At 35.9% G+C, this 27,170-nt stretch overlaps 2 protein-coding genes across 4 annotated transcripts; one reads left to right on the top strand and one right to left on the bottom strand.

Annotated features, from left to right (window-relative positions):
• Nucleotides 1–79: 79 nt before the first annotated feature.
• relb (v-rel avian reticuloendotheliosis viral oncogene homolog B) lies at nt 80–24,733 on the bottom strand. Of its 3 annotated transcripts, XM_021466348.2 has the most exons (11): nt 24,564–24,733; nt 23,750–23,761; nt 21,784–21,953; nt 13,121–13,426; nt 10,796–10,956; nt 10,614–10,705; nt 7,548–7,679; nt 7,350–7,454; nt 7,044–7,259; nt 4,759–4,833; nt 80–2,889 (listed from the first exon to the last, which is right to left on the bottom strand). In XM_021466348.2, exons 1-11 carry the CDS (start codon nt 24,604–24,606, stop codon nt 2,429–2,431), a joined length of 1,773 nt encoding a protein of 590 aa, XP_021322023.1. In that variant the 5' UTR covers nt 24,607–24,733; the 3' UTR covers nt 80–2,428. The 3 variants fall into 3 exon arrangements, with proteins under 3 accessions (XP_021322023.1, XP_073779600.1, XP_073779599.1); XM_073923499.1 differs by lacking the exon at nt 23,750–23,761; XM_073923498.1 differs by lacking the exons at nt 21,784–21,953; nt 23,750–23,761; nt 24,564–24,733 and adding an exon at nt 18,295–18,483.
• Nucleotides 24,734–25,760: 1,027 nt separating this feature from the next.
• mos (v-mos Moloney murine sarcoma viral oncogene homolog) lies at nt 25,761–26,952 on the top strand. The gene is given in 1 exon segment (NM_205580.1): nt 25,761–26,952. A coding segment is annotated over 1 exon segment (990 nt). The 5' UTR covers nt 25,761–25,802; the 3' UTR covers nt 26,793–26,952.
• Nucleotides 26,953–27,170: the final 218 nt, after the last annotated feature.

Here is a 27,170-nt window from a genome sequence, read left to right as displayed (position 1 = left end):
ACTGAAGTGTTTCATCCAAATGAGATCAATTGCCAATGTTTTGTTTGTAATGAGGTACATTTGTTTGGAGTTTAGAAACTTGAGACAGAAAGAAGTGACAGTTTATTCTAGTGCTAATAGCAAGTACACAGAGGAACAGTCAAATTATTTTTCCAAACACAATTATAATACAATAACACACTGAGAAGCAAAGCGACAATTTTTGCAAGCAAATGAAGACATTTTACACAGCACATCTACAGTGCGGGATATAAGTATTCAACATCTAATTATTTTCTCAGAAAACATATTTCTAAAGGTGCCGTTGACTTGAATTTTTTTCCAGATGTCAGTAACAATCAAAGAAATCCATCTATGCAAAGAAAACTATTTTTTATTAATTTACAAATTATATATGTGTAATAAAATGAAATGACACAGGAAAAAAGTATTGAACACATGAAGAGAGTGAAAGCCCAGACAGCAGCTGAAATCTCTTCAGTTCTTCAATCGCTCTGCTCTATCTCATTGTAATTTAATATCAGCTGCTTCAGTCCAACATCTACATTACCAAGATGAAACCAGAGTGGACACTTCAGCACGACAATGGTCCAAAACACAGCCAAGGAAACTCTCAAATGCTTTCAGAAAAAGAAAATCAAGCTGTAGAATGGCCCAGCCAATCACCTGACTTGAATCCAATTAAAAATAGCAATTAAAGATCAGATCAGATAGACGAGACCTACAGAACCATCAAGATTTTTACACTCTGTTGAAGTCTGTGAAAAAAGCACACCGAGCAATGCATGTGACTTCATTCTCCATATGAGTGATGTCTAAAAGCTGCCATTACCAAAAAAGCTTTTAATATAAAGTATTAAATAAATTTCAGTAGATCAATATTGTGTGTCATTTCATTGCAATTAAACATATTTTTTTCAGATTGTTTTGTTACATTGTTATGTTTGTATTGTTTGGGTTTTTACCAAAATCTGGTTTAATTCTGTCAACAGCTCCTTTAGAATACTTTCCCAGGAAAATACATGACATGCTCAAAACTTATTTCCCCCCACTGTATATGTGAAAATAAACAAAATGCTTTCCATTGTTTAAGATTGTATATACAGCTTCCTTCAACTTCTACTTAGTTACTACACAGACCAAAGTATCCAAATGTTTGTGTCACTTTACTACATTCAGTTCAGTTTTACTAAAACATGACCAGGGTTTAGATTGAAGTAGTAATGTGGCGATTCCCAATGAAACTAAAACGCTCCCTAAGCCACCGACTTGACCAAAGTACCATACTGTGTCAGGAACCAGAGCACGTGACCTCCACTGCCTTTAGATGCTGAGAGAATGTTTTATAGCAATTGTTTATGGTTCATTTAATCTGTCATTTATATGATGTATTTTGAATAACATATGACATTTACATGACACTGAACAAAACAAACTGTGATTGGTAGATTTAGATGTCAGTCAGGTTCTACATGTAAACCCAAAGCCTATGCAAAAGTGCTCACTGGAAAACCAGATATCATGATAATGCACTACATTTCCAGATAGGAAACGGCCACTGGCAGGTTTATTGTGTTTGTCTTTATCATAGTTCACCAAAAACTACAAATTTCCTCATTATTTACTCACCCTTAAGGGGGGTTCACTTCGGTTTCTCTATTCTGTTGAACACAAAATAATATAAGCAGCTTAAAACCTGTGACTTTCATAGTAAGAAAAGCAAATATCTTCTTTTGTGTTGGACGAGTGTGAAAGATTAAAGAGTAAATGATGACAGGAATTTCAGTTTTGGGTGAACTATCTCTTTAAATGTCGTATTTTTCCTCTTTAATGCTGTTAATTGAAATTTCTCAGCTCTTCAGAAATGTTATATCACGATTCAAGTAACACACGTTAGTGAATTTGGATTGGGGACAAGCACAATACTACAAACCTAAGCTCAGAAACACACACAATAAATTAGCAACAACCAAATAAAATTCACAACTGGCACATTACAAGCAGATAAGCAGTATCTGTTGCTCCCTTTACAAAACACATAGGCTACATGCTAGGCCTACCGTTTGCTAACGGTCATTAGCCTCAGTTACTTCATAAGTACTGAACATTTCTTACCAAATTGAAAGTCAAATAGTGGCAACCAAAACTCACTGGCAGTCAATTGCAGTGTTCTGACATTTAATCCTACTCTGTATTTGAAGGGCTCTAAGGTTAAGGTTAAGGACAGGGGTAGGCCAAGTCCTCATATCACTCCACATCAAACATTGACGCTGTTAGCACAAGCTGATTTATGGCATATTTCACCATCAAGATGTGCTACCTAGTTTTTGAATGGGAGGTAGGACAATCTGACAAAGTAGGACGAATTGACAGAACACCGCCTCAAAAATATGTTTAAAAAGTCAGCAGCGACTGTTCATCTCAGCATTCAAAGGTCCGGGTTGTTCTCAGTCTTCACAGAGGAGAACATGAACTCTTCAATGTTCTCCAGATCTGCTGGATAAGGCTGATTCTCACTCACCATCTGACTGAAGTGTGCATCGTTTATGGATGCCATGTTTAACATTGTTTGGTTAACATTTATATCTGCGCCATCCAAAACAAGGTTTAATTCAGAACTGAGTTGGTTGTAGACCTGGTCAGAACCATGCGGACCCAAGCACTGGAGGAGGAAGGAGCTCAAAGCCTCTTGGTCCATGCTAATACAACCGTCCTCTTGTTTAAAGTCTTCGTTATAGAACATCTCCTCCACAGTTAGAGATGGCATTTGGATGCCACCATCCTGAAGAGGGACTGCGATGGGAGCACTCGAGACATTACACTCTGGGGTGGGGTAGAATGGATCAAATTGTTGAGATGTGCCAGGATCATTCATGAGCAAGTCTTGACCTAAGAAAAAAAAACACAGATGTGGTCAACAGAAGTTCAGATTATTTATGAAATTCACCTGACATAAAGATTGCTGGTTTTATTGATCAAACTGGACGAAACTAAAAACAGCTGTAAAGTTGGTGTAAAAATTTCTTTCGACCATTTCCAGGTAAAATCCATATGATCAGACATGTGTTTTTGAATCGTTACCATCCAACAATAGCACTCCTTATACTAAAAAAAAACACAATGCTAAACTAACCGAGACTTCTCATCGCATTTATATATTGTCTGGTGATTTGAAGTGCTCCTTTTAACCTCATTTGTAAGCCGTTTTGGATAAACGTGTCAGCTAAGGGCCTACTTACACTATGCTATCCGTACCGTGCCCAGGCCCGTTTCCTGGATCGTTTGAGAAGTGTGAGTGCGCTGAATCGGGCTCAGGCACAGTTCACTTGGCCGGCCCTGACCCGGTTGGAAGAGGTGTGCCTGAGCGCGGTTCACTTGGGCTTTGGTGTGGTACACTTGTGTGTGAGTGCAAAATGCACCAAAGCCCGAAACTGAAAGCGAGACGTGACTTTTAAGGGACTGTTTCATATGGATTTATTAATCATTCTTACTGTTCAGTGAACGCAAACTGCCGTATTTTTTTAAATACGCAAACCCCTCATTGCACGAACCCCCTATTTCCTGCAGCACGAGGGCTTTATGATTGTTTTTAAGCGTCAAAAGTGGCTGATCTGTTCGGCGAAAGATCTGACTGCGTGTCACCGCATCCCTAAGGACTAAAGCGATATGAGTAGAGAAATCTCCACTGTGCTGAGCGAGAGCGCTTACTGAACAGCGCAGCATTGATGACGCAAGCGTGCCCGATTGTGAGCGCAGGCCGTTGGGGGAGACAGGAGGGGGGATAAGCGTGCTTTGGCCCGGTTCGAGGCAACTGTACATAGTGTAAGTACGCCCTAAATTAAAGGTGCAGGATGTAGTATTGCACACCTAGTGGCTGAACTAAATATTGCAGTTCAAATTCTAAATATTGGAGTTTTTTTTCCACCAACAATGAATCAAAACAAACGAAAGCTGCCAGATTGAAGACACAAACAAGAGCAAGCTTGCCTGAGGATCAAGCTTTACACTGTACGCCACTGTTATGTTTATGTTTGTAATATTTGCAATGTTTACAAATGAAAAACGACCTCATGTGGATTGATTTAAACTTGAAATCTGCATCTCATTCTAGAAGCTTCTTCTGCCATCCATAGGTTGCATTTTCAGCCGTAGTCTCATACATATAATAACCGCCAAAATATAATGGAGTAAACTGGCAGTGGGTGGGTTATAGAGACCAAAACAAGACAAAACAAAACTATTTCAAAGGCAATTAACTGATGTCTGCATTGTCGTTTTAAGATAAACCAGTATGTTCACCAGCATGTTTCTTAAATATCTGCACATATGGTATTTTTATGCAGATCAACTATTCACTGCTTACAGCTTATAAATCTAAATATTTACTGAATGTACAGAATATGGTATTTAATCTTCACCACCTTCAATCTAAACGCACAATATTCTTATACCAGTCCTTATTTTAACATGCCATTGTGTGGTTTTGGGGCTATCTAGAGCATAAATGAAAGCTGCTGCTCTCTGTATTGTTTTTATTGTCTCTTTTTGTGTTATTCCCAATTATTACATTAAATGATCAGAAAAAGCCCATATATAAACAAAAAGCTGTTAACAGACCTCAAAAAGAGATCAAAAGCGGTCAAAGGAGACAGATTAAAACATCAGATGTAAAAGGGAATGTGTTTCCATACTATTGATTCAACTGACCAAAATGCATCTTAATATTAGGAGTAAATGTGGCCTTGGACACATCCTTACTTTGAGGAATGTTGCAGGACTCGCTGAACTTCACATCAGTTTTCATTTTCCTCTTGCGGTTCACTCCATAGGGATCTGCAGACATAAAGTGAAATCATCTTAACCTCCATTCATTGTTAAAAGGGAACAGGAGCATGTGATGGGGGCAGAAGTTACAGCTGCACAGACTGTAAAAGATCTGTTTGTGTTCTAAAGACACTAGATGAGTTATTATGAAGGATTAGTTTCCTCTCGCATATTTTCAGTCTGAACAAAATAAAAATGCTGGCCATTTCTAAACTCCCTTTAAATAATTTGACAGTGACACATAACCCCCGAGTGCAATATTTTAGGAACTAGCAAGGAAAGAGCTGATCCATTTCTCCATCTTACTAACTGTTTCAGTTGACTGTCCTACTGGTCAAGGCTATTACAACACCCTCAGAAGAAAGCAAAATTCACACCACTTTGGCAAATGTTTAATATTGCAATGTGGAGGAAAAAGCTATTTGTACTTTTTATATGTTTTACTCAGCAAATGTGTTCAATTTATCAAAATTAATTCTGAAGACATAATTCTTGCACAAAAAATAAAATGTAAACAAAACTTTTTGTAATGATTTTAATATTAATAGGAAAAAGACAGTATTAACAGTTATAAAGTACATTTTAAATGTCATTAAATTTCAACTTTAAATTAAATTATTGTTTATTTTTAATAATTTATTTTTTTAAAATATTATTTTAAAATAATAACCAACATTCGTGCACAAGAGCAAACGCCTGACATCGCTGACTGTCCAAAGTCTCTTTATGGCATGTTATATGTATTCTAGTCTTTGTGGTGTCCGTATCACTCAAAGCTGTTTAGAATTAAATGTTTAGAGATGGTGTGACCAAAGTCCCAGTGAGAAGTCTTTGGTACGTGCCTTTAATGTACCACTTGGCCACATTGTCCCCCGATCATGTCAATAGACTGGACTGTCTAAGCAACTGGCTAAATGGTAAGGAGGACTAAGCAAAATTGTTTCTGCTTCATAATTAATGTTCTCAACTCACAGCAATAGAGTTTTACAATGAGTACAATTGTTTGTATTCAATACTTTTTTATTATTATTATAGTTCTCCCTTTTCCATATTTGCAATATCTGTATTTTGGATTTTTTTTGTAGGCCACTTAGAATCCACTTAGAAATAATTTTTGTTTGTTATTGGCATTGATTGTTTTGAAATTGAAATGGCACTTACATGCCTGTGTTTTTATTTCTGTAATAAATATGGCATTTCTTGATTAATCATGATTAAATACAAAAAAGTGTGATTAATTAGTTTTTTTTTATCATTAGACAGCCCTAATATATATATATATATATATATATATATATATATTACATATACACATATATGCATGCACACAGTGGGTGACACTTTAATAGGACACTTTAATAAGAGCATTAACACCACACCTTGTACTGCCGCCGCTCTAAAGAAGTAAGAATGTGATTTTTAAGTATGACTGCAGTTTGCGACTATGCTGCCAAGAGGCACAAAGAGACGGGATGCGAACGGACAGAAATAGCCTATACCATACCTGCCAATACTCGCGTTTTTTTTTCTTGGGAGTTTCCCGTATTTCAGACCCATCTCCTGTTTTGTCATTTCTCCTGAAAAACTGACTTAATTTCACCCCCTTCCCCCAGTCCTCAGTTGCTTGGTACAATCTATAACACCCCCGGATCGCGGACTATTTGCAGACTATTCTTTTCATCTGGCGTGCGTTATTAAATTACAACACTCTCACCAGTCCTTACTCCTTATTTGTGTCTAATACCGTTTGTCACGGGGCATGAATGAAATGTTTATGAGTTAAAGTGCCGAACTGCAGTTAGTCAGACATCCTGCTGATTTGATTCAGAAGGGCACTTTTTTGTCATACGGCTCACCGGTCAGGTATACATCCGTGCTAAAATATCAAGGTGAAAGTCATCATAGCTTGTGTATAATAGACCCAGATTTAAACCCAACTTTGAGAATAGATTAACGGCGATATTTGTATTTATTGTGCGCTAAGAGTATCGTGTTAAGACAGCACGTTAACGCCGATAACGGCCCACTACATATATAATACATATATTAAAAAAAGAATTATATAATATATATATATATATATATATATATATATATATATATATATATATATATATATATATATAATTTTTTATTTTTTTATTTTTTTTACTTTATGGTGAAACAAGGTCCTGACAACATTTCTATATCTAGTATTTCTTTAATTTCTGATAACTTACCTGCATTGTCTGGAACATAGGTGAACTTGACAGGCTCACTGTCCATCCGATCAGACATGCGGCGCAGACACACATTCACCTCCGTTTCTTCCAAAATATCCTGCTCCCGGAATGGTGGCGACTTGAAGACAATAGCTATTTGTCTATGGACATCTGTCTGAGCAAACTCTGCTTTGGCCTCCCAGTCCTCGATGCTGAAAATGATCTCAATGTCATCTGTGGAATTTCAAAGAATACAAATGAGCTGTTAAAAACACAGCAAATGATAGGAATTCAGGACATAACTGTGGCCTAAAGTCAGGTTACCTTTTTGCACTTTGTCACAGAGCATGTAAATCTCTGTCTTTCCCGTGCAGGGTCCTCTAATCACATTAAGCCGATTGATTTTCAGCTCTGCAGTAGTGGTTGCCTCTAATAAGACAAAAACAAATGTTATCAGCTGAGAAACTTCAGAGATTATTGCATTCTGGACTTTTTGGATCAATGTATAGATCTTGCTCTTACTCTTGTCGTAAATGGGGTTGGAAACCACAGGATTGAGAGTGATCCTATCTCCGTTCTTTTGTTCCAGCTCACACTGAAAACACAGTCTGACCACGTTCATGTCCATGTCTTCTATGCTCTTACTGTGCCCCGCTGGTGGAGAACAGAACAAAGAAAAACTTTAACAAGTGTTTATACTATACAGCAAGAGAATTATTAGGACCTGTTCCACAACCTAATAAGTATATTCAATAAACCTCAAAGAGTTAAAAACGAACATGAAGAAACTAATTATATAATAATAATAATAAAAAAAAATAAACATCAATATGGGAAAACATTAATACTTTGGCCATTTAAAAAACATGTTGGTGCTATTAAAGACTATGTATACACGTACAAACAAGGCATATAGTAAAATACGTCCCACTGTAGCTGACGGTAATCGGTCAGCTTGTATTTTATGTTTATTATTTTTCGTATTTTCATATTTGAATGTGTATTGGTTTATATTTAATTTATAATTTTCCTTGTTTCCAGTTGGTTTGAGTCGGAGGTCACATGATTCTCCCTGACTGATTTAACCTGCGAGAGTTGGTATAGAGAGCATGGTGAGATCTCAATGCAGGCACATGTTAAATGCTCCTGATTATTCTACTGTTGGTTATCAGGCCAACACGATAAAAGAAATATTGTTTGTACATTATTTTGTTTATTTGATGTTTTATTGGGGCATCACGGTGGTGCAGTGAGTAGCATGATCGCCTCACAGCAAGAAGCTAACTGGTTCGAGCCTCGGCTGGGTCAGTTGGCATTTCTGTGTGGAGTTTGCATGTTCTCCCTGTGTTCGTGTGGGTTTCCTCTGGATGCTCCAGTTTCCCCCACAAGTCAAAAGACGTGTGGTACAGGTGAATTGGGTGAGCTAAATTATCCGTAGTGTAGGTGTGTGAATGAGTGTGTATGGATGTGTCCCATACACACAGCTGGAAGGGCATCCGGTGTGTAAAATATATGCTGCATGAGTTGGCGGTTCATTTCGCTGTGGCGACCCCAGATTAATAAAAGGACTAAGCCGAAAAGAAAATGAATGAATGAATGATTACCTTTTGATTATGTTGTGTTTGTGTAAAACATTTGGTTTGTTTGTTCATCTTTTTAGTTTTCACCGTGTTCAATAAATAAAATGCTTGGACATCAGTATTTGGGAAGCATGGACTACATAATAATCGGCGGGTAGCTACACCCACCTTCTAAATTAAAGTGAATCACTGCTGCGATAGAAAAAGTCCGGATACATATACTGACAGGTGCATTGGCTGGTCCAGACTGAAATATTACTTTTAATGCTATTTGCACATAAAAACAACAATTAAGAGAAAGTTCATGTCAGACTTAGTTTTTGTTATTCAAATGTTTGTGAAATTTTAGGTTTTCCCCACATTAAGTAGATGGTATTGGAGCTTATATGCACAATGTCAATTTCTTTGAAAGGGACTTTCGTGCTTTTCTTTAAGACTACTCATTTGATGTTAATCAGGCTACTGTGCTGTTTATACTTGGTTTTAAAAATGCGCTTTCAATATTTCGATCACAAGACATTGACTTAAACAGTCATTAGCATAAACAGTCTAAAGTGTTTTAAGGTTTGTCCACTTTTGAATGCTTCCAGTGGAAGTAAAAAAAAAAAAACATTGGATTAACAGCCACAACTAATCACCTACTCTCTGCCTACTGACTGAATATTTTCTTGTTGCAGGACTACATTGGGATGTAAACATTCGGGATAAATCCACTTTGATCCACTGTTCTGATAAAAGAGGTGTCACTTTAAAGCCATCATTGCCTTTTTAGCATATCAGTAGAGGACAGAAACTAGCCAGAGAGTAATGTGTAAATTGTGGAGCGGGCTAAATCAAAAAAAAAAAAAAAAAAAAAAAAAAAACATCCGTACAACATTCCTGCCATAGTAAAAAGAAAATAAATAAATTATATATATATATGTATATATATATATATATATATATATATATATATATATATATGTATATATATATATATATATATATAGAGAGAGAGAGAGAGAGAGAGAGAGAGAGAGAGCAATTCACGTTCTGTTGTCATTAACATTTTAATTAACTTTTTTTTTGTTTTTAATCTTTATTGGTTATAAAAATCTTTATAATCAATAAAATAATTTATAAAAGCTAATAAAAATTCTTAGTTTAAAAATCTTTAATAATATTAATGATTTGATGTAGTTCCGGAAACTTTCTACTTCTCTGTTTATCCAACTAATTTTAAGGTGGATTTATTTTGACCGCCCCCTGCTTTTTTTAAGGAATATGACGATGGCGAACGCGTTAACTATAAAAGCCTCATCGTTTCATGAGGTGCATGCGCAGGGAGCGGAGATGAGGTACAAGGCGAAATCATAAATCAGGCTTTAGGATCCACACAGATCTATAATGAAAGCATTCGATTTGTTTTGTAATCGCTTGTGCTCATTTAAGACAAATTATGTGTGTTTAAAATAAAATACGCAGGATGGACATTTTTATATATTAAGTCTATTTGTCTGTTTAAAAACACACCTAAATCCCAAAGTGTCCACTTTCGCTCCTCTTTAAATGGCATTGAAGCTGATCTGGCAACGGTTTCTTTATACTGAAAGCCTTCGTCAGTCAGCACAGCTACATGAATTGACTGATTAAGAGGCTGCATATGAAGGGCAATGACTGACGCAAAGCCTAAATGCAAATAAATTGAATACAGATGTTTTTGTATTCATTTCAATGCGTTTTCAAGCCAAAGTAAAGCGAAAGCTAATATTCTTGAACAGCTCTTGCAATTACATCACATTTGAGATCGGCTCTTTGATGCTATTTTCAGTTTTCCTAACATGATGAAATATATGGGAAAACAACGGGAAAATACTTAAACAGGATTATAGCGGAATAGAATGGTAAAATACGTGAGAATACCAGCAAAAACAAGAGTGTTGACAGGTAGGTGTATGCTATTAAATTAGCTTCATTAGAATCCATTAGATTAGATCCATTTAGTCTGTAGTATCAATCAACAACTCACTGTTAAAAGGGTCGATATTTTTATTCCTCCTCTTCTGAAGTGAGGCATCTAGTTCTTTCCTCCGCACACACTGGATGCCAAGATTTGCAAAACTGGAAAACACCAACATACTCAGTCAGGAAATAGAATTTCAGATCACGTTCTGCTGTCATCCAAAAACACTGAAGTCAACAGAAATGTACCTGTGACGACGATTACTGTGAGGATTAATGTGTATGACACAAATGCCATCTGTACAGTCTTTCCCGACCAAGCAGTGGGGGTGTGGACGGTATGGGATGTCCTTTGTCACAAGAGACACCGTGACCATGACTTTCTTGATATTGTCAATAGGCCCTTGGATCTAAAAAAAAAAAAAAAAAAAGAAATGAAAAGATGACATGCATTTTTACTTCTGGTTCCATAACTCATAACTGTGGTGCCACTGCTGTTGAAAGTAACCAAATATGATCATTTCTCAGTGGCAAAAATGACTAATGAGCATGTTTATGTGTGTGGTTCAAAAGGTAATTCCCTCCGTAATAAGCCCACAAAACACACACACCTCTCCAGGGAACTTTCATTTTCAGCTGCAAGGACACGTTTAACTTGATTTCATACATACACAAGCAATAAAACAAAGTGGGGGGAAACCCCACCATCTTGGGATAGTTGGTGCATTCCAAACACACCCGGTGAATAAGATAAAGAGCTCTGATCAATTTCGAATTAGTGTAAATGGAAAAAATGTGAACGGACGATGGAAATTTACTGAGAGGTTCACTGGGTCAAACTGAGCATAAATTTCTTAACCTTATAAGGGGTTATATTCGTTGCAAAACGTCTCTGAATTGTCAACATTATAAAATATTAGCAGAAAAACCTGTTTTGCACAATCTTGTTCATTATTTCCTTCCCCAATCAAGAGCTCATTATTCTTAAAGCAACAGTTCAACATTTACTCCCCCTAGAGTGCTTTCATAACTTTAGGAGTTACTTTTTCTCTAGGTAGATATTTTGAAAAATGTAGAAACCTGTAACCATTGCCTTTCATAGTAAGACAAAAAAATAGTCAATGATTACTGGTTTCCAACATAGCTTTCACAAAAGAAAGAAAACCACTTTAAGACAAGTAAAAGGTAAAGTAAATGATGACCGAATTTTCAGTTTTGGGTAAACTCCCCCCGCCCAGTTTATCCGCTTGTTAAGTCGTGATGTCGAGGGGCGCCCCCAAGGCCCCGGCCAGATCTGTGTAAACTCTGGCCACCCCAATATGATTTTGCTGTTAATATTAATAATTAAAATGTATTTGCATAAATTCACAATATTTCAATAAATAACTAAATAAAATGCAGCCACTAAATTATTGTGGATTGACGCCACCAACATTAGTGATTCGCTGCCCCTTCCCCTTTAAAATGCGCTTATAGATGGTTTGGTAGATCGTTTGACTGTTATTCTGGCTGCACCTTGGGGATGAATTACTGACATTCAAACGCAGCAGATAAGCTGACTTTACCACAGCAAATTCAAGTTTGCATTTTTTTTGTTTTTTTTAAGGATCAGGTTCTTATAATTTGTGTAGTATTGTTTGACAACGAGAGACGAAACACGACCTTGGATTTTTAAGATTGTACACTTTTTATTTAAACTTTTTAAATTCTGTTTTATCAGATTAAAAACCACAAATTCCAAAAAAAGATTGCATTTTGAAATCAGCTTTTTCAGAATCTAGTGTATTTAGTACCCTCATTATTTTTTTATTTTATTTTTATTTTTATTTTTTTGCTGGTTTACTTACAAGGGCCAAAAATCTCAATGTTTTTGTGGATGTATTTTGCAAAAAGAAACATTAATAAAAAAGCTGTATTAATAAAAAGCTCAAAAAGAAATATGGATAAATTATATATATATATTAGTTTCTGTACAGCGAGTCTGTGTATATAGTAATGCTTTTTGTTCAGTTTGTTCATTTGTCTGTGTTTTTAAACTAAATGTTGATTTTTATTTGATTTGCACAGGTACTTGCTGAATAATTTCAAGGAATAAACTGCATTATTTTAAGAGTAATTAAATGAATTAAAACAAAATTATTTCATTTACCAGGAATAAAAATATAATATTACACTGAATTCATAATTTTTTGTGTGCCACAAGATTTGGTGTGGCCTCAAATGGCCATCCCTAAGAAAAATTTCTGGGGCACCATTGCGTGACGTATGGAATGCTGTTTCCGGGTTCAAGCCGATACTCATTTGAATTGAGAAAATTTGACCACTTTTTAGTCATATATTACACATTAAAGTGAGTTTTATATATAATCATGGTGTACACTACAGTCTCTGGACATGCTGCATCACAGACACCAATAATTGTAACAATATATAAAACACTAATCACTTTCTGGCCATCTGATAGCAGGCATGGAAATACAGCTCTTAGACCCAGTAGCCGCTTTGCATGATGTCACACTTAACAAGCAGATTATGGATATCTATTTTTTCAGTACAAATGTTCTTCCTACTCACTTCAATGGCAGGCAAGGTCTTGTTAGAGTCTGTGCTGGAGGCTCCAAGGATGCTGCCTGCTGAACGCCCCTCACACTCATAGCGGAAACGCATGCCGCGCTCCTTGGGCTGCTCCACCACCACCAGGTCTGGCTTTTCCAGAAACATCTCCAGATGTTCTGTACCTGTCTGCTGAGGAATACGACGCTGGGTTGCTACAGATGCCAGTCCCCGTCGCTGAGATGACCCTTTAGCACCTCGAATGGATTGCATCGCTGCCATACCATCAGCGTGCGCAGTGGGGACCTGGTCAAAGCTGAGTGAATTCTGTGAGGAAAGAGAGATGCAAACTACATTTTTACATTTGAAGAAGATTAATGATGCTTTTACATCGGTTAACCATGATTGTTAGGACATTGCTATGCAGTTGCTGATATTTCAAATTGACCTGAGTGAGAGAGAGAGAGGCATATAAGCTTTCTGGCTATGTCACAGCAAAAAACAAATCAACTACATTTTATAAATATCACTTGTCAATAATTCTAAAAAATATTCTAACAATTAAAAGTTATCGACAGCAATATGTAATATTGTTATGACCCTAAATGTCTAGGGCTGAGGTGGAACATGAGCTAAAGAAAATAAATAAATAGTTATCAGGTTATGATTTTAATGATCTTAAGGTTCTTTTATTGTGAGAAAAGGGGGAAAGGTTTGTGTTCACAGAAAACAAAGAAATGAAGCACAAACAAAATAAGCTTCAGGGCTGGGCAAGGTCAGCATAATAAACAAAAATTTAACTAACTCCACCCTGAAGATAACTTTCCTAAAGAATCAAAAGAAATACAGAAAATAAATTACAAATACTACCTTTACTCCTAAACTGGACCAAGAAACAGGAGAAAAATCACTTGAAAATAAATGGCACTCAGCCCATACAGCACTCAGTGTACAGCTTTATCATATGGACAGGTGTTAACAGTCACAACAAAGAAGGAAGAGAAGAAAGACCTTACATTTCACACCTTGTGACACACCTTTTTCTAGACAACTAGAAAAAAAAGATAAAATGATAAATAATAAGATAAATAAGATAAAATGCATACATAATAATAAAAATGATAATATATAAGATAAAAATCTAACTTAATTTTGCTTTTGAATAAAAAAAGTAAAATTTTTTTTTATTAATTTAAAGTTTTTTTTTCAGATAAAATGTATGTCTGCTAACATTAGAAACAATGCATTGCACAAGAATATGTTTAACAGTTTGGTTTCTGTTGCATTATTGACATTTTGACATTTGCATTATTGACAGTTCTTCTTCTTTGAGTAAATGTTCATGTGCGAGTCTCGTTTGTCCTATACGGCATCTTCTGTAAACATCTCATCATGTCTTGAGTTAAAAAAAAAAAATAGTTGTATTTTCTTCTTGACCTGGTTGTTCTCAAAGGTTGCCCTGGTGGTCCTTTGTAGAATTGTGCTAGTTGGCGTTACTATGAAATTCTGCATGTTTTTTTAAAACCTATTTATTTTACATGTAGATTATTACAAGTCTGTAAGGACGTTACCGAATTACTATGCAGTTACTAAGGTGGTCATTGGGATTTCACACCTTTGCTTACAAGGGTGTTGCTGTGTGGTTACTAGCAAGATCTTAATTAGTTAAATATACTAAAGACTTGTTCACAAGAAAAACAATAACTTTAATGAAAACTATAATGATAATATTACTTTTCACATATCAACAGGTGAGGAGTAATTGGCAACAGCCATTGAATTCTAAGAAAGCAATGCACACTGTAAAATATAAATGTATATAATCTAGTTTCAAATTAACAGTGATATTTATATAACTGAAAAGTTATGTTCTTTGGTTTTTAATTATATCATTTCATTTGAAACTGTAGCAGCCCAGATGTGAGAGACATAAAACCTTGTTGCTTCTTGAGCACTGGCTGAGCCAAAGTGATGCAAATGCTATGGGCAGGGTCTCACTGACTGTGCCTTTGTCTTTGTGGATCCATTCAAGAAACTTTTTTTATTGATAAACATTTGTGATCAGTGGCTGGGCAGGTTCTTTCACTGATCTACGTCATTTTGCATGCTTCGTTATCTCCACCTACAAACTCTGCCTTCTTCAAAAAACATGAAATAGACAGGTCGACTCTGTCTAAGATTAGACTTATTTCAGACTTGCTTTAGACTCATTTTAGACTACACTTGTTACTGTAATACTCCTGCATGCTCTTGCAGACTTGTGTACTTCTTGAAGAGGCTGTTTGACCGTAGAACAACAAACATATCTCAATAAAGAATTCTGCTTGTCGAGTCTCCTGGTTTGGGTTCTCATTTTTCAAAAACCTTGGTGCCATAACCCGGATAAAAGAGACTAAAATTGACCTAAATCAAGTCTGAATCTTCATTTTCAACAAAACAGATTCATTACAGACTTGTTTCAGACTTAGAGACTCATTTATTACTTGATGATACCGTTTGACTGCAGAATAACCAGCAAATATGGGTTCTCATTATTCCAACAACTTGGTGCCATGAACCTGATGGAGACTGAAATGAACCTCAATCAAATTTGAAACTTAAGTTTCAACAAATCAGACTTATTTTAGACTTGTCTCTTGGTTTGGATTCTCATTTTTCCCAAGCACTGTGGCTGTTTGAGTTAGTTTTATTTTCTAATAATTTAACAGGCCTACAATTATATTAGGGTTTCTTTCATACCTTAAGACTGTTCAGAAGGCCAAACTAATCAACCAAGAACTTGTAAAGACTCGACTACTGCAGTGTTCTACTCGAGGACCTTCCTGTTAGAACAACTAATCCTTGAGGTTTACAACAAAAGTGAATATTACATTCGATAACTACTACACTGACAATTTAAATGTTCATTCGTAATGAATACTATAAAGATATCTACTACACTGCTAATTTTAGATGTTTATTGCTGATAAATACTATAAAGATATCTACTACACTGACAATTTTAGATGTTTATTGGTAATAAATACTATAAAGATATCTACTACACTGACAATTTTAGATGTTTATTGGTAATAAATACTATAAAGATATCTACTACACTGATAATTTTAGATGTTTATTGGTAATAAATACTATAAAGATATCTACTACACTGATAATTTTAGATGTTTATTGGTAATAAATACTATAAAGATATCTACTACACTGACAATTTTAGATGTTTATTGGTAATAAATACTATAAAGATATCTACTACACTGACAATTTTAGATGTTTATTGGTGATAAATACTATAAAGATATCTACTACACTGACAATTTTAGATGTTTATTGGTGATAAATACTATAAAGATATCTACTACACTGACAATTTTAGATGTTTATTGGTAATAAATACTATAAAGATATCTACTACACTATCCTGCACAGTTTAGTTCCAACTCTGATCAAACACAACTGCTAACAGATAATTAGTGATCTTGGAGAATTTGGCTGCGTCCGAAACCGCCTACTACTCAGTAGGTACTGCATTTGAATTTAAACATACTACTCGGCCGTTAGAAAAGTACGTTCTATACAGTATGAATGTGAAAGTATGAATGGAATTCGGACGTACTATATCCGCCATTTTGTCATGGTCACGCGACCTACCTGCATAATTTGCGTCGCTTCACTTCCATTCATGAATTCTCTCGCAGGTCATCATGGGATAGCACAGCATGCATGGGATGCGCACTCTAGAATTTCGCCGGAACTAGTAAATCATCCGGGTACTTCTCGCATACTGATTTTCGAATTCTAGGAATTTGGACATACTACTCAGCTCACATACTGATTTTGGCGTACTATATAGTATGGAAGTATGCGGTTTCGGACGCAGCCACTGATTAGCATGTTCAGGTGTGTTTGATGAGAGTTGGAGCTAAGCTATGCAGGACATCGGCCCTCCAGGACCGAGTTTGCTCACCCCTGCTCTACAACTTAAAAAAAAAAAAAAACACTTACCATGCAGCATAACTACTTGTCCAAGACTAGACTACAGCAATGCGTTACAACCAGAATAACTAAACCTTTGCAAGTGATTCAGAACAAAGCAACACATGTAGTCTTCAATCCAACAAATAAAAACCACTCTACTGTCATGCGACTTACTCCCAGTTATGACCAGAATCAAACGTAAATCTACTGCTCCCTCTCTCTACTTACAACCACAAATGTACACTCCCATCACCTCAGGTCTCCTTGTTCTTTCACGATGAGGTAAATACTCACTATCACTCCTTCTCCAAAAAAAACAACAACACTCAACTCTTTCCACCCTCTCGGTTCCTCTGTGGTGGCATGAGCTGCCAACCTCCACCCCAACTGCTAAAAGCATCACGTCTTTCAAAGAAGCAACGTTAGCATGCACTTACACTTTGCCCACTCTCTTAAACCATTCCACTCACACATACAGTTTTTCTGCATCTTATAAACCTGTCATTGTACACTGCAACAATTGTCAACTATGTGATGAATTGCTTTGTTCCTCTTTCGTAAATCATTTTGGATAAAAGCATGTGCTAAATGCACACACTGGAATGTAAATGTTATAGTTGTGGTGGAGACTTCCTTGTTTTTACAGAATCTTAACCATTACACTTTATTGTCAGGCTGTAATGGCTGGAATTTCCAAAAAGCTGATAAATAATTAAATAAAATGACAGGTAAACAAAGCCCTGCCTCAATGACTTTCATATTTAAATAAAAGAAATGGCCAACCGAATCACTAAATAATTAATTCTCAATGCCCTATGTAATGAATCAGCAGCACATATGGCTCTGAAAGCTACACTAAAAACTAATTTGTTTTAATACTATGCTAAAATCACCTTCCAACATTCTAATATCTAGAACCCATTAATGGAAAAACTAACAATTCACCTTTAACTAACCATATGCATTTGAAAATTGAACCAATGACCAATGAAAAAACAACAAGAGAGAAAGAGAAAGTGAGTGCAAGAATAAGAGGGCAGAGGAAAAGAGAGTGATTAGCAGTTTGTTTGACTCCACATGCAGAAAGTTCAGCGATTCTGAACACAAAAAGCATGATTATAATAACGAAAAAGACGAAAAAGGTTGCTGAATTTCAGAGGAAGAGATAGATAAACACCAAGTCTGGACATGCCTGAGAACGGACTCAGATCGCTTACACAAAGAGGCGCTGAGAAGAGCCAGAAGAAGCATGGTGAAGAAGCAGGAAGCCCGCATAGCTTGACGAAAAGCAGCCAATGAGAATGTGAGGCAGAGAGGAGGGTATGTGACTGTTTGCCTTTTGTGTGCGGGAGAGAAACATGACCACAGAGAACGCTAACCGAAGTGGGCATCGAGTTACAATCATTCCTCTGAGAGTAAAAAAGAAAACTCAATGTCATGAAAAACACATTTCAGTAGTTATTAGGTAAGAAACAAAGGTGATAAATAAGCTACACAGTGAGGATTTACTCCATAGCACAAACAATGATGGTTAAGTTATGAAATAAAAAGGTAACTGTAAGGGTTGATGGGATATTTTGCCCAAAAATGACAATTCTATTTAAATTATCCATACATCGGTTTTTCCATGTAGTTGACAGGACAATGCTATTCAATTGCAATGGTTCCTGGTTTTGTTAATCTTTATTACAAGACATTATACAGTAACTAGATTGTTCAGGAAGGCTGCCATGGTTGCTAAAGTGTTCTTATAGTTTTATTGAATGTTGCTTTGTATTTGCTGACATTGATATGTATAAGTAGATGCCACATTTGGCTGATCTAAAGGCATCACTGTCAATAAAAATCTATTTGTTTTCCCAAAATACCACAAAAGATGGTTCTGGTAATGTATGTATGTAATAATTCAAATTAAAAATATTTATAATTACAACAAGGTTTCATGGGTGAGAATGTGTGGGTTTCTTTTGACTACTACTCAATATGTAATGTTTTATTTAACATGTTTTAACTTTTCAATGTTATGTTAGCTAATGTCTTTATCTTGTGTTGAGTTGTTTTAGCCTATCACAAAATATCAGTTTATTCATCATGTCACTGCTGTCATGTCACACTAGCTATGTTTCCATCAAAAGATGCTAATTATATTTATGCACAAAACTGGAATATCGCATAGGAGACATGTGAATAAAGCAACGTTTCCATCCAACGAGTCAAAGAGAACAGAATCGCCACTTCCTGATTAATTGGCGGCAAATATCAGAAGTAAAAACGGAATTTGCTACGGTAGGAGAAGCTGCGCAGATCTTTTCTTTGTTTAATAAATTACTCAGAAGACAAATGCAATGAAAGTGCAATGAAAGTGTGGTGGTGTTACAAGCGTGAAAAGCAGAGCACAGATGCTCTTGACAGTTCTGGAGGTATAATTAATAATATAATAACACTAATACTGAAATGGTTACGGCGTTTTAAAATGACCAAAAAAACATTTCAGATGTTTTACAGTGCGCTGAGCCTGCCAGTTTGTCCATTGACAAACGTTTTTATCATCACTTGATCTCATAAAACAGTCATAAAACATCTTAACAGTCTTAAAACAAAAACAGTCCTAAATCATTATTTTAAATGCGCATACTGGAATTTGTTTGGTGAACATGTTTCAATCATGGTTCATGCTAATCTTTTCTTAGTGAATAAAAATGTATCCTACTCAATTATGCACATATGTTTTTTTTATGCATATTTTCAAAACTTATCTGCATCTTGGCGTGTCTATCAACCATTTCTTATGCACATCTCCAAAATGGGCATAAAAATAGGTGGATGGAAAGATATCCACAGTGTTAAATGGTTACTAAAAAAGCTGCCAGTATCTTACATGTTACAGACTAAAGACATATGTAACAAGTAACCAGAGCTGGGTAGATTACACTAAGTTGTAATCAGTTACTTCATAACAAAATGTAAGGAAAAATATAGGGAAATGTCTTAGATTGCACAATTACGATAATGTTATATGACTACTTTTTGATTACATTTAGATTACTTCTGGACTAATCCTTAAAGGTCCAGTGACATGCTTTAAAATGTGCATTTTGTATTCGATGTTTGATGTAAGTTCAACTAAAACATGAAGAAAGGGTGGCTACTCCCATTTTAAAAGAACAGCCAACAGTGTTTTGTTTTTCTCACAGGTCTACCAGTTGAGAGTGATTAAGCTCAAGTGCATCAAATGAAAAGCAACAAGAAGTGTATTGAAGGGGTGGGGCATGTCAGATACTAGAGAGCATTTGAATAGTCATGATATGATGAGAAACTAGCATGAGAGGACGTTAATAAAACTGTTATTCCATTAAGGCGGAAGTGGCTAACTACAAGCTTTACATATTTGCTTTAGATCTTATAAAACACGACTTTTATTACTGTTTTAGAGCGCACTAGCTTATAGATATCTTAAAAACGTACATTACTGATATTAACATTTAAAAAAATGTTCATTTGATTCATGGGACCTTTAAAGAACAGTCAATAGCATTTTGCTTTTCTCACAGGTCTGCCGGTGAGAGTGATTGAGCTCAAGTGAATCAAATGAAAAGCAACAAAAAGCATCTTGAAGGGGGCGGGGCATGTCAGATACTAGAGAGCATTTGATTAGGAAAGAAAACACATTAAAAGCGCATATGGCAGTATCAGTCATGCAACTCATCTCCACACACAAAAAAACACAAATGCTCATAAACGAGAAGCAATGAATTCTCATAATTTACTGCCATTGGGTAAAACATCATTTGTAATAATGTAATATATAACACCAAAACACATTTTTTGAGATGTTGACAGTCATATACATGTCCCACGTTGCTAAAAACACTATTAGGACACATATATTTCACAAAAAAAGTGAAAATTGGTTGTTTTGCATTGTTTAGAGCAAACCTTTAGGACACACCATGTAACCAGCGATTTTTGATTACCCTAATCTGACTAAAGTCATAACTGAACTAAACAGAAATGGAACTAAGACATGTGGAGTATGCATATATCAGTGGTATTATTGAGGTAAACACCATGATCAAACTATTGATAGACTATTGATATGATATAGTTTGAAAACCCCTGGTTTAGAGCAAGTGTGTCAAATCAATGTTCTTTGTTTAAGTTTATTCAGATGGCAAAATTAGTTAGTATTGTCAGCAGTGCTCTTTCAGTTTTTAAAGACATACCTAAGTCAAAATGATTTAGTTACTAAGTTTACTGTAAAATCACTACAATACTAAAGACTGAAAATCCTCCACTTCCACACAGCTCTCAGATCCGCTGTAAATGCTGCTCTCCGAATTACTATCCATCTCCCCTGAGTCTGTGTTTGTGTTGCCTCTGTGAAAATCAGCTGTTATGCACTTAATGAAACTCCCCTTTTCATGCAAACCCTTTCACCACTCCCACCTAAAGCTGGACTCACCCACTTTCCTGACTTTTTTTAAACTAGAGGTGTGAAAACCCCCTGCTGAAACAAGGGGTTTCATGGCGCTTTAAATTAACATCTCTTAGAGACAAATATATATTTAAGATGTATCTCAATGTAACAAATAAATACTAAGTAAAGGCACTTAGTAAGGGTTTTAAGCGTAGTATGAAATCTATTAATAGAAATGCTTTCTCTCTTGCTGTTAATTTTAGACTAGAGAAACGGCAGAAAGACTTACCTGTGGAGCTGTTCCTCTAGATACCAGCACTGGATTGTTGGTGGTTCGCCTGTTCCTGGGCGGTGGATTAACTGCCTGGATGTCCTGATCCACAGGTGGAGGAGGAGGACCAGGCAGCGTTATTGTCAACTCCTTGTTTGTCTTCTCCAATAGATACTCATTTATTAAGTCTGTAAAAATATGATATAGCTTTTGTTGTTGCTGAACTATCACGTTTAAATCAGAAACAATTTCAATTCCATACATTGTCAATGGAAAATAGGTACGAAGAGAGAGTAACAAAGTAAATAAATAATATCAAAGAACATGAATATAAACTTGAGGGTAAAATACTTAAGAGTCAATTACAGTATACAAAATAATACAAGTATTAGCAATATCCATAAATTTAGAAAAGGTTACTTTACAAGGACACATTTTGTGAAGCATTTTAAAATGTATTTCTTAAATCTTATTTAAAAGGCTAAATTTAAATGGAATTGACCAGGTAGCTTTCCAAATAGTATCAATAATTTTTGCATTCTATTAATACTTCCCCCTAGGGCAGGGATGACAAACTCAATTCCAAGAGGGCCGAAGCCCTGCACAGTTTAGTTCCAACCCTGCTCCAACACACCTACCTGTAGGTTTCAAACAAGCCTGAAGGACTCAATTAGTTTGATCAGGTGTGTTTAATTAGGGATGGAACTAAACTGTGCAGAGCTGCGGCCCTTTTGGAACTGAGTTTGACACCTGTGCCCAAGGGGATACTTTGTGTTTAGATTGCAACAATTGTCTATTTTTAAAACTGTTATTTTTATGATGGAGAAAGTATGTCAAAACCTTAATTTTTTTTATTCTGGGAGTATCTTTTTAATGTATCCATAAGAAAGGTAACTGTTAATTAGTTGATATTTATAGAAAGTTTTTTTATTGAATACAAGAAAAATAACATCACTGCATTAAAGTGAAAATAAAATAATCAAAAATTAAGAAAATAGAAAAATAGAGATTTTTTTTATTTTACAAAGCCTCAATCATTAAGAAAAAAAACATTATCATAAGCTTTAAGAAACAGTTTATTATTATTATTATTATTATTATTATTATTATTATTATTAATAAGCTTAAGAGATTCAATTTTAAACAAAATTTCAGCAAGAAAAGTATTAAATCTAGTTATTGATATTTATAGAAAGTTTAAAAAAAAAAAATTTTTTTTTAATTAACTCAATGCCACATGAACAAGAGGTACTACATTTCACAAGGTTTACTGAAAGAGTAAATATAAAAAGACATAATAAAATAAAGTAAAATTACATTTACATAAAATTAAATGTTTTCAGAGCAGTATATGTTTTCAGTGTTTTTTTGTTTAGTGATTCTAGTGGTTCTAAAAGACTACCATATAATTTGAAGTAATTTACAAAATGCGAATAGGTTGGTTTATGTTAACTTTTTCATAAACCACTTTTTCTTATGTATATGGTATTCCTAACAGCATAAACAAATTAAAAATATGTTGCCTTTTACAGTTCAAGTTCTCATTATCAAAAATAAAACAGTAAATATCTTTCCAAAATATTCTTCAGTAATATTTATAGAAAGTTTTTTATATTGAATACAAGAATAATGACATCCCTGCATTGAAAAATATACAATAACAAAAAATAAGAAAAAAGGAACACAAAACAACAAAAACTTTACAAAGCCTCAACCATTAAAAAAAGATTATCATAAGCTTTAAGAAACATATTATTCTTACTATTATTAATAAGCATAAGAGACTGAATATTGAACAAAATTTTAGCAAAGAAAGTATTAAATCTAGGTATTGCCTTTAGGAACCTTTTTTGTGTATAAAAAAATTAAAGTGTAACACAAAAAAATAACAATAAGATCAAAAGCATTATCGTTGCCTGAGAAATACAGAAATTATATTTGGAGAAAGTGGACAACAAGGTCATCTCACAACGACGTCACTCACCTAGCTCCAGGTCTGCAGTGAGGCATGATGGGAAAGAAGAGACAGGAAAAAACAGTTAAACGTGCTCATTCCTGGAAAACGAAACTGAAACAACTTATCTAACCATCTACACAACATCACACTAGCGCTTAAGGACAAGCAATGTCGTGTGAGAAAAACATCTCTGCAACAGTTTATGCGTTATTAACAAACGAAAAACACGAGATGATAAATGTTCAATTAAAGCTTATTTGTATAGCACTTTTTACAATAATTGTTTCATAGCAGCTTTACAAAATGAGCACATAATAGCAATACTATCAAGTTAAGTTCTAAGTTACAATCAAATAAAGTAATTGTATATAAACATAGTTAACCTGCAGTTTTAGCGTATAGGTGATGTCTATGTGTACATATTTATTGAGATGTGTTTGTGTATTAAGTGTACGTGTTGTCCTCGAAATCTTCGATGGCTGGCATCATCTCTTCACGGGTCTTGTAATGTAGGCTACTATTCGATTATACTAAACGATTATTTGATGACAGTAAGTTAGAGGGAGAGACACATCCGCGGGCCTGTGTTATTGTTTCGAACAGGCCCGCAACTTTTGGAAACACCCACTTCCCCTAGAAACAACTTACTGTCGATAATACCGTCAACTTCAGTGTCAATAAAAGCGATATGAAAGCAATATAACGTGATGTGGCGATTGTGTTTAAATTCAAGTGCACAATAAACTGCGTAGGTTCAAAGTAAAGCAGATATCGCTAAAACATGCTGAATCACAGTGACAACAGGGAGAAAGTGAAGATGGAAGAAACGAAAGACACTGACCTCCATTAGCCGCTTTGCCGTTCGGAATGTTCATGTCTTTCATTGCAAGACAAATTGAGAAACCAAAGTCTCTTCGGCTCCTTCACGCGCTCTCGCAGTCGTTGTTGTGCTGAACTGCTGCCCGAAAACCAGAAACGGAGCACTTCTCGCCAGGCCCGCGTTACGCACTCATTTCCGGGTGCGTCGTTTTTTGGAAGGCTGTCAAATTAACAGAAGCTTTTTAGGGAAGAAATCCCGAGAGAAGCAGAGAGATCTCTGTAAGTTATCTCGGTCTCGTGGACAAACTACTGACATCAAAATTCGCTCTGTTTGCTCGTTTCACTTTTCTCTTCGTAACTGGTGGTGGAAATCCCCCTACGTCACGATTGGGGAAACCCAAAAAATGGTCACCATGACAACGTCTACCAACAGGTGAGAGCGCGTCCTAAAATAACCAACCCATATAGCTTTATAAAATAACACATCATTTTACAGTATTAGTTAATTTGTATTATATACACACCAAATACTAATTTAAAATGTATTAATTATGTATAACATGTATATAAACCATTATTAACTAACATGTAAATGAACTAATATGTAAATATACTATTTTTACTATTATTATTATAAAAATTATTAATTCATTATTATTATAATTGTTATCTTTAATATTTTAGGACCACATATCCTGCTTCCCTATAATGTTTTTAGGTTTAATTCGGCATTTTTTTGTTTTTAGATTTATTTCGACATTTGTACATTAAAAAATATTTAAAACCATTAAAAATATAAATGCCTATGTCTATGAAAATAAACACCAGATACAACCGTGTGACACGGGAAGATCAGAGTGAGTGAAACCATTTTTTAAAGGTCACGTGATCTACAATAAATATTGCAGATACTACAGACGGATACATTACCACTATCGCTTTTGTCATTGCGTCAGCTTCTGTTTATATTAGCCCTGGTAATGTTAAAACACTTCGAAAAAGCCTAAACTGCAATAACGCATGTAAAACACTAAACTGTACAGATCTAACTAAAGCCCTTGATTTTTATTCATGACTAAACCAGTCAAAATACCACCTACACACCCCTCTGCCCATACTCTGCCCTGATATTTCCCATCGACACGTGCTGGTCATATGACTGAGAGGTGCATATAAAGCGATCATGTGAGAGCGCGCCCAGGCGAAGCAAACACCCCCAAAATTAGCGACCAGCTCTCCGATTTCACAGTTATCATGCGCCATGCCCTCACCAATCCCCGTCACCCGACTTTTGCCAAAGGATTTCGGCCTCGAGTTTGGCGCATGCAGCAGCCCGCTGACCAAAACTGCCAGTGGATCTACCCTGCGCGTGCCCACAAACAAGTTTCATGGTAAAGTCGCACACAGGCTCTGGTCCTCCGTGATCCACTGGCGCGAGCTGCAGGCTCTGGAGCCCATAGGCAGCGGTGGATTCGGTACGGTGTTCAGAGGCACATACTTCGGCGAGACTGTCGCTGTGAAAAAGGTCAAGTGTGTGAAAAACAAACTGGCATCGAGGCAAAGTTTCTGGGCGGAACTCAACGCCGCGCACCTGCACCATCAAAACATTGTGCGCGTGCTCGCGGCCACCACGTGCACTCCTGCGCATCTCAACACCAAAGACAACATCGGGACGATCGTAATGGAGTTCGCAGGCAATATAAATCTACAGAAGCTCATTTATGGGCTCACAGACTTGCTTCCTGTGGAGAAGTGTATAAAGTATTCAATAGACATCGCGCGCGCCCTCCAGCACCTGCACGCGCACGGCGTAGTGCACCTGGATTTAAAACCAGCCAATGTCTTGTTGTCAGAACAGGGTGTTTGTAAAATCGCAGATTTTGGGTGCTCGTTTAAAATATCCAGCACAAGTGACACCGTGACGCACATGAATGAAATCGGCGGCACGTTTACGCACCGGGCGCCCGAGCTGCTGAAAGGTGAGGAAGTGTCGCCGCGCGTGGACGTTTATTCTTTTGGCATCACGATGTGGCAGCTGCTCACCCGAGAGCCGCCCTATGAGGGAGACAGACAGTATATCCTGTACGCTGTTGTGGCGTATAACCTGCGCCCTTCGACCAGCAGGAATGTTTTTACCCAGTCTTCTATTGGACAGACTTGTCAAAAACTGATCAGCCGGTGTTGGGACGGCGACCCCAGCATCCGACCGACCGCAGATAAGCTCGTCGACGAACTTTCAGTTTTACTGTAAAATTGAATCTCCGCGTTTGCAAAAAAAAAAAAAAAAAATCTTCAATGAAACGTTTTTTTATAACAATTGTTTAATATTGTAAATGTTCGTGTTTTTGTTTTATTGTGAAGCTAAATTTTTTATGCAAAAATGTTTAATTAAATGTTTCCTTGTGTTTAAAGCGAGCCTTTTGTTTGATTTGTTGCATTTCCTCAATATTTAAAAAAAAACAAAATAGTACGACACGACACCTTGTAGGCTAGGTTTGCAAATAAACGTTTCACAAAACTAGTAACTTGTCAAACCTTATGGATCAGATTTCATCCAATAGTTTGATTAACGACTGTTATTTTGCTTTGTTATCCTGCTGCTGCACGTTAACTCGCTTATAAATATTTT

The sequence above is a fragment of the Danio rerio genome, chromosome 15 (assembly GCF_049306965.1).
Source record: "Danio rerio strain Tuebingen ecotype United States chromosome 15, GRCz12tu, whole genome shotgun sequence".
In the NCBI taxonomy this organism is placed as follows: Eukaryota; Metazoa; Chordata; class Actinopteri; order Cypriniformes; family Danionidae; genus Danio; species Danio rerio.
Note: the sequence above shows the minus strand (reverse complement) of the source record. Positions and strands in the feature narration are given on the sequence as shown.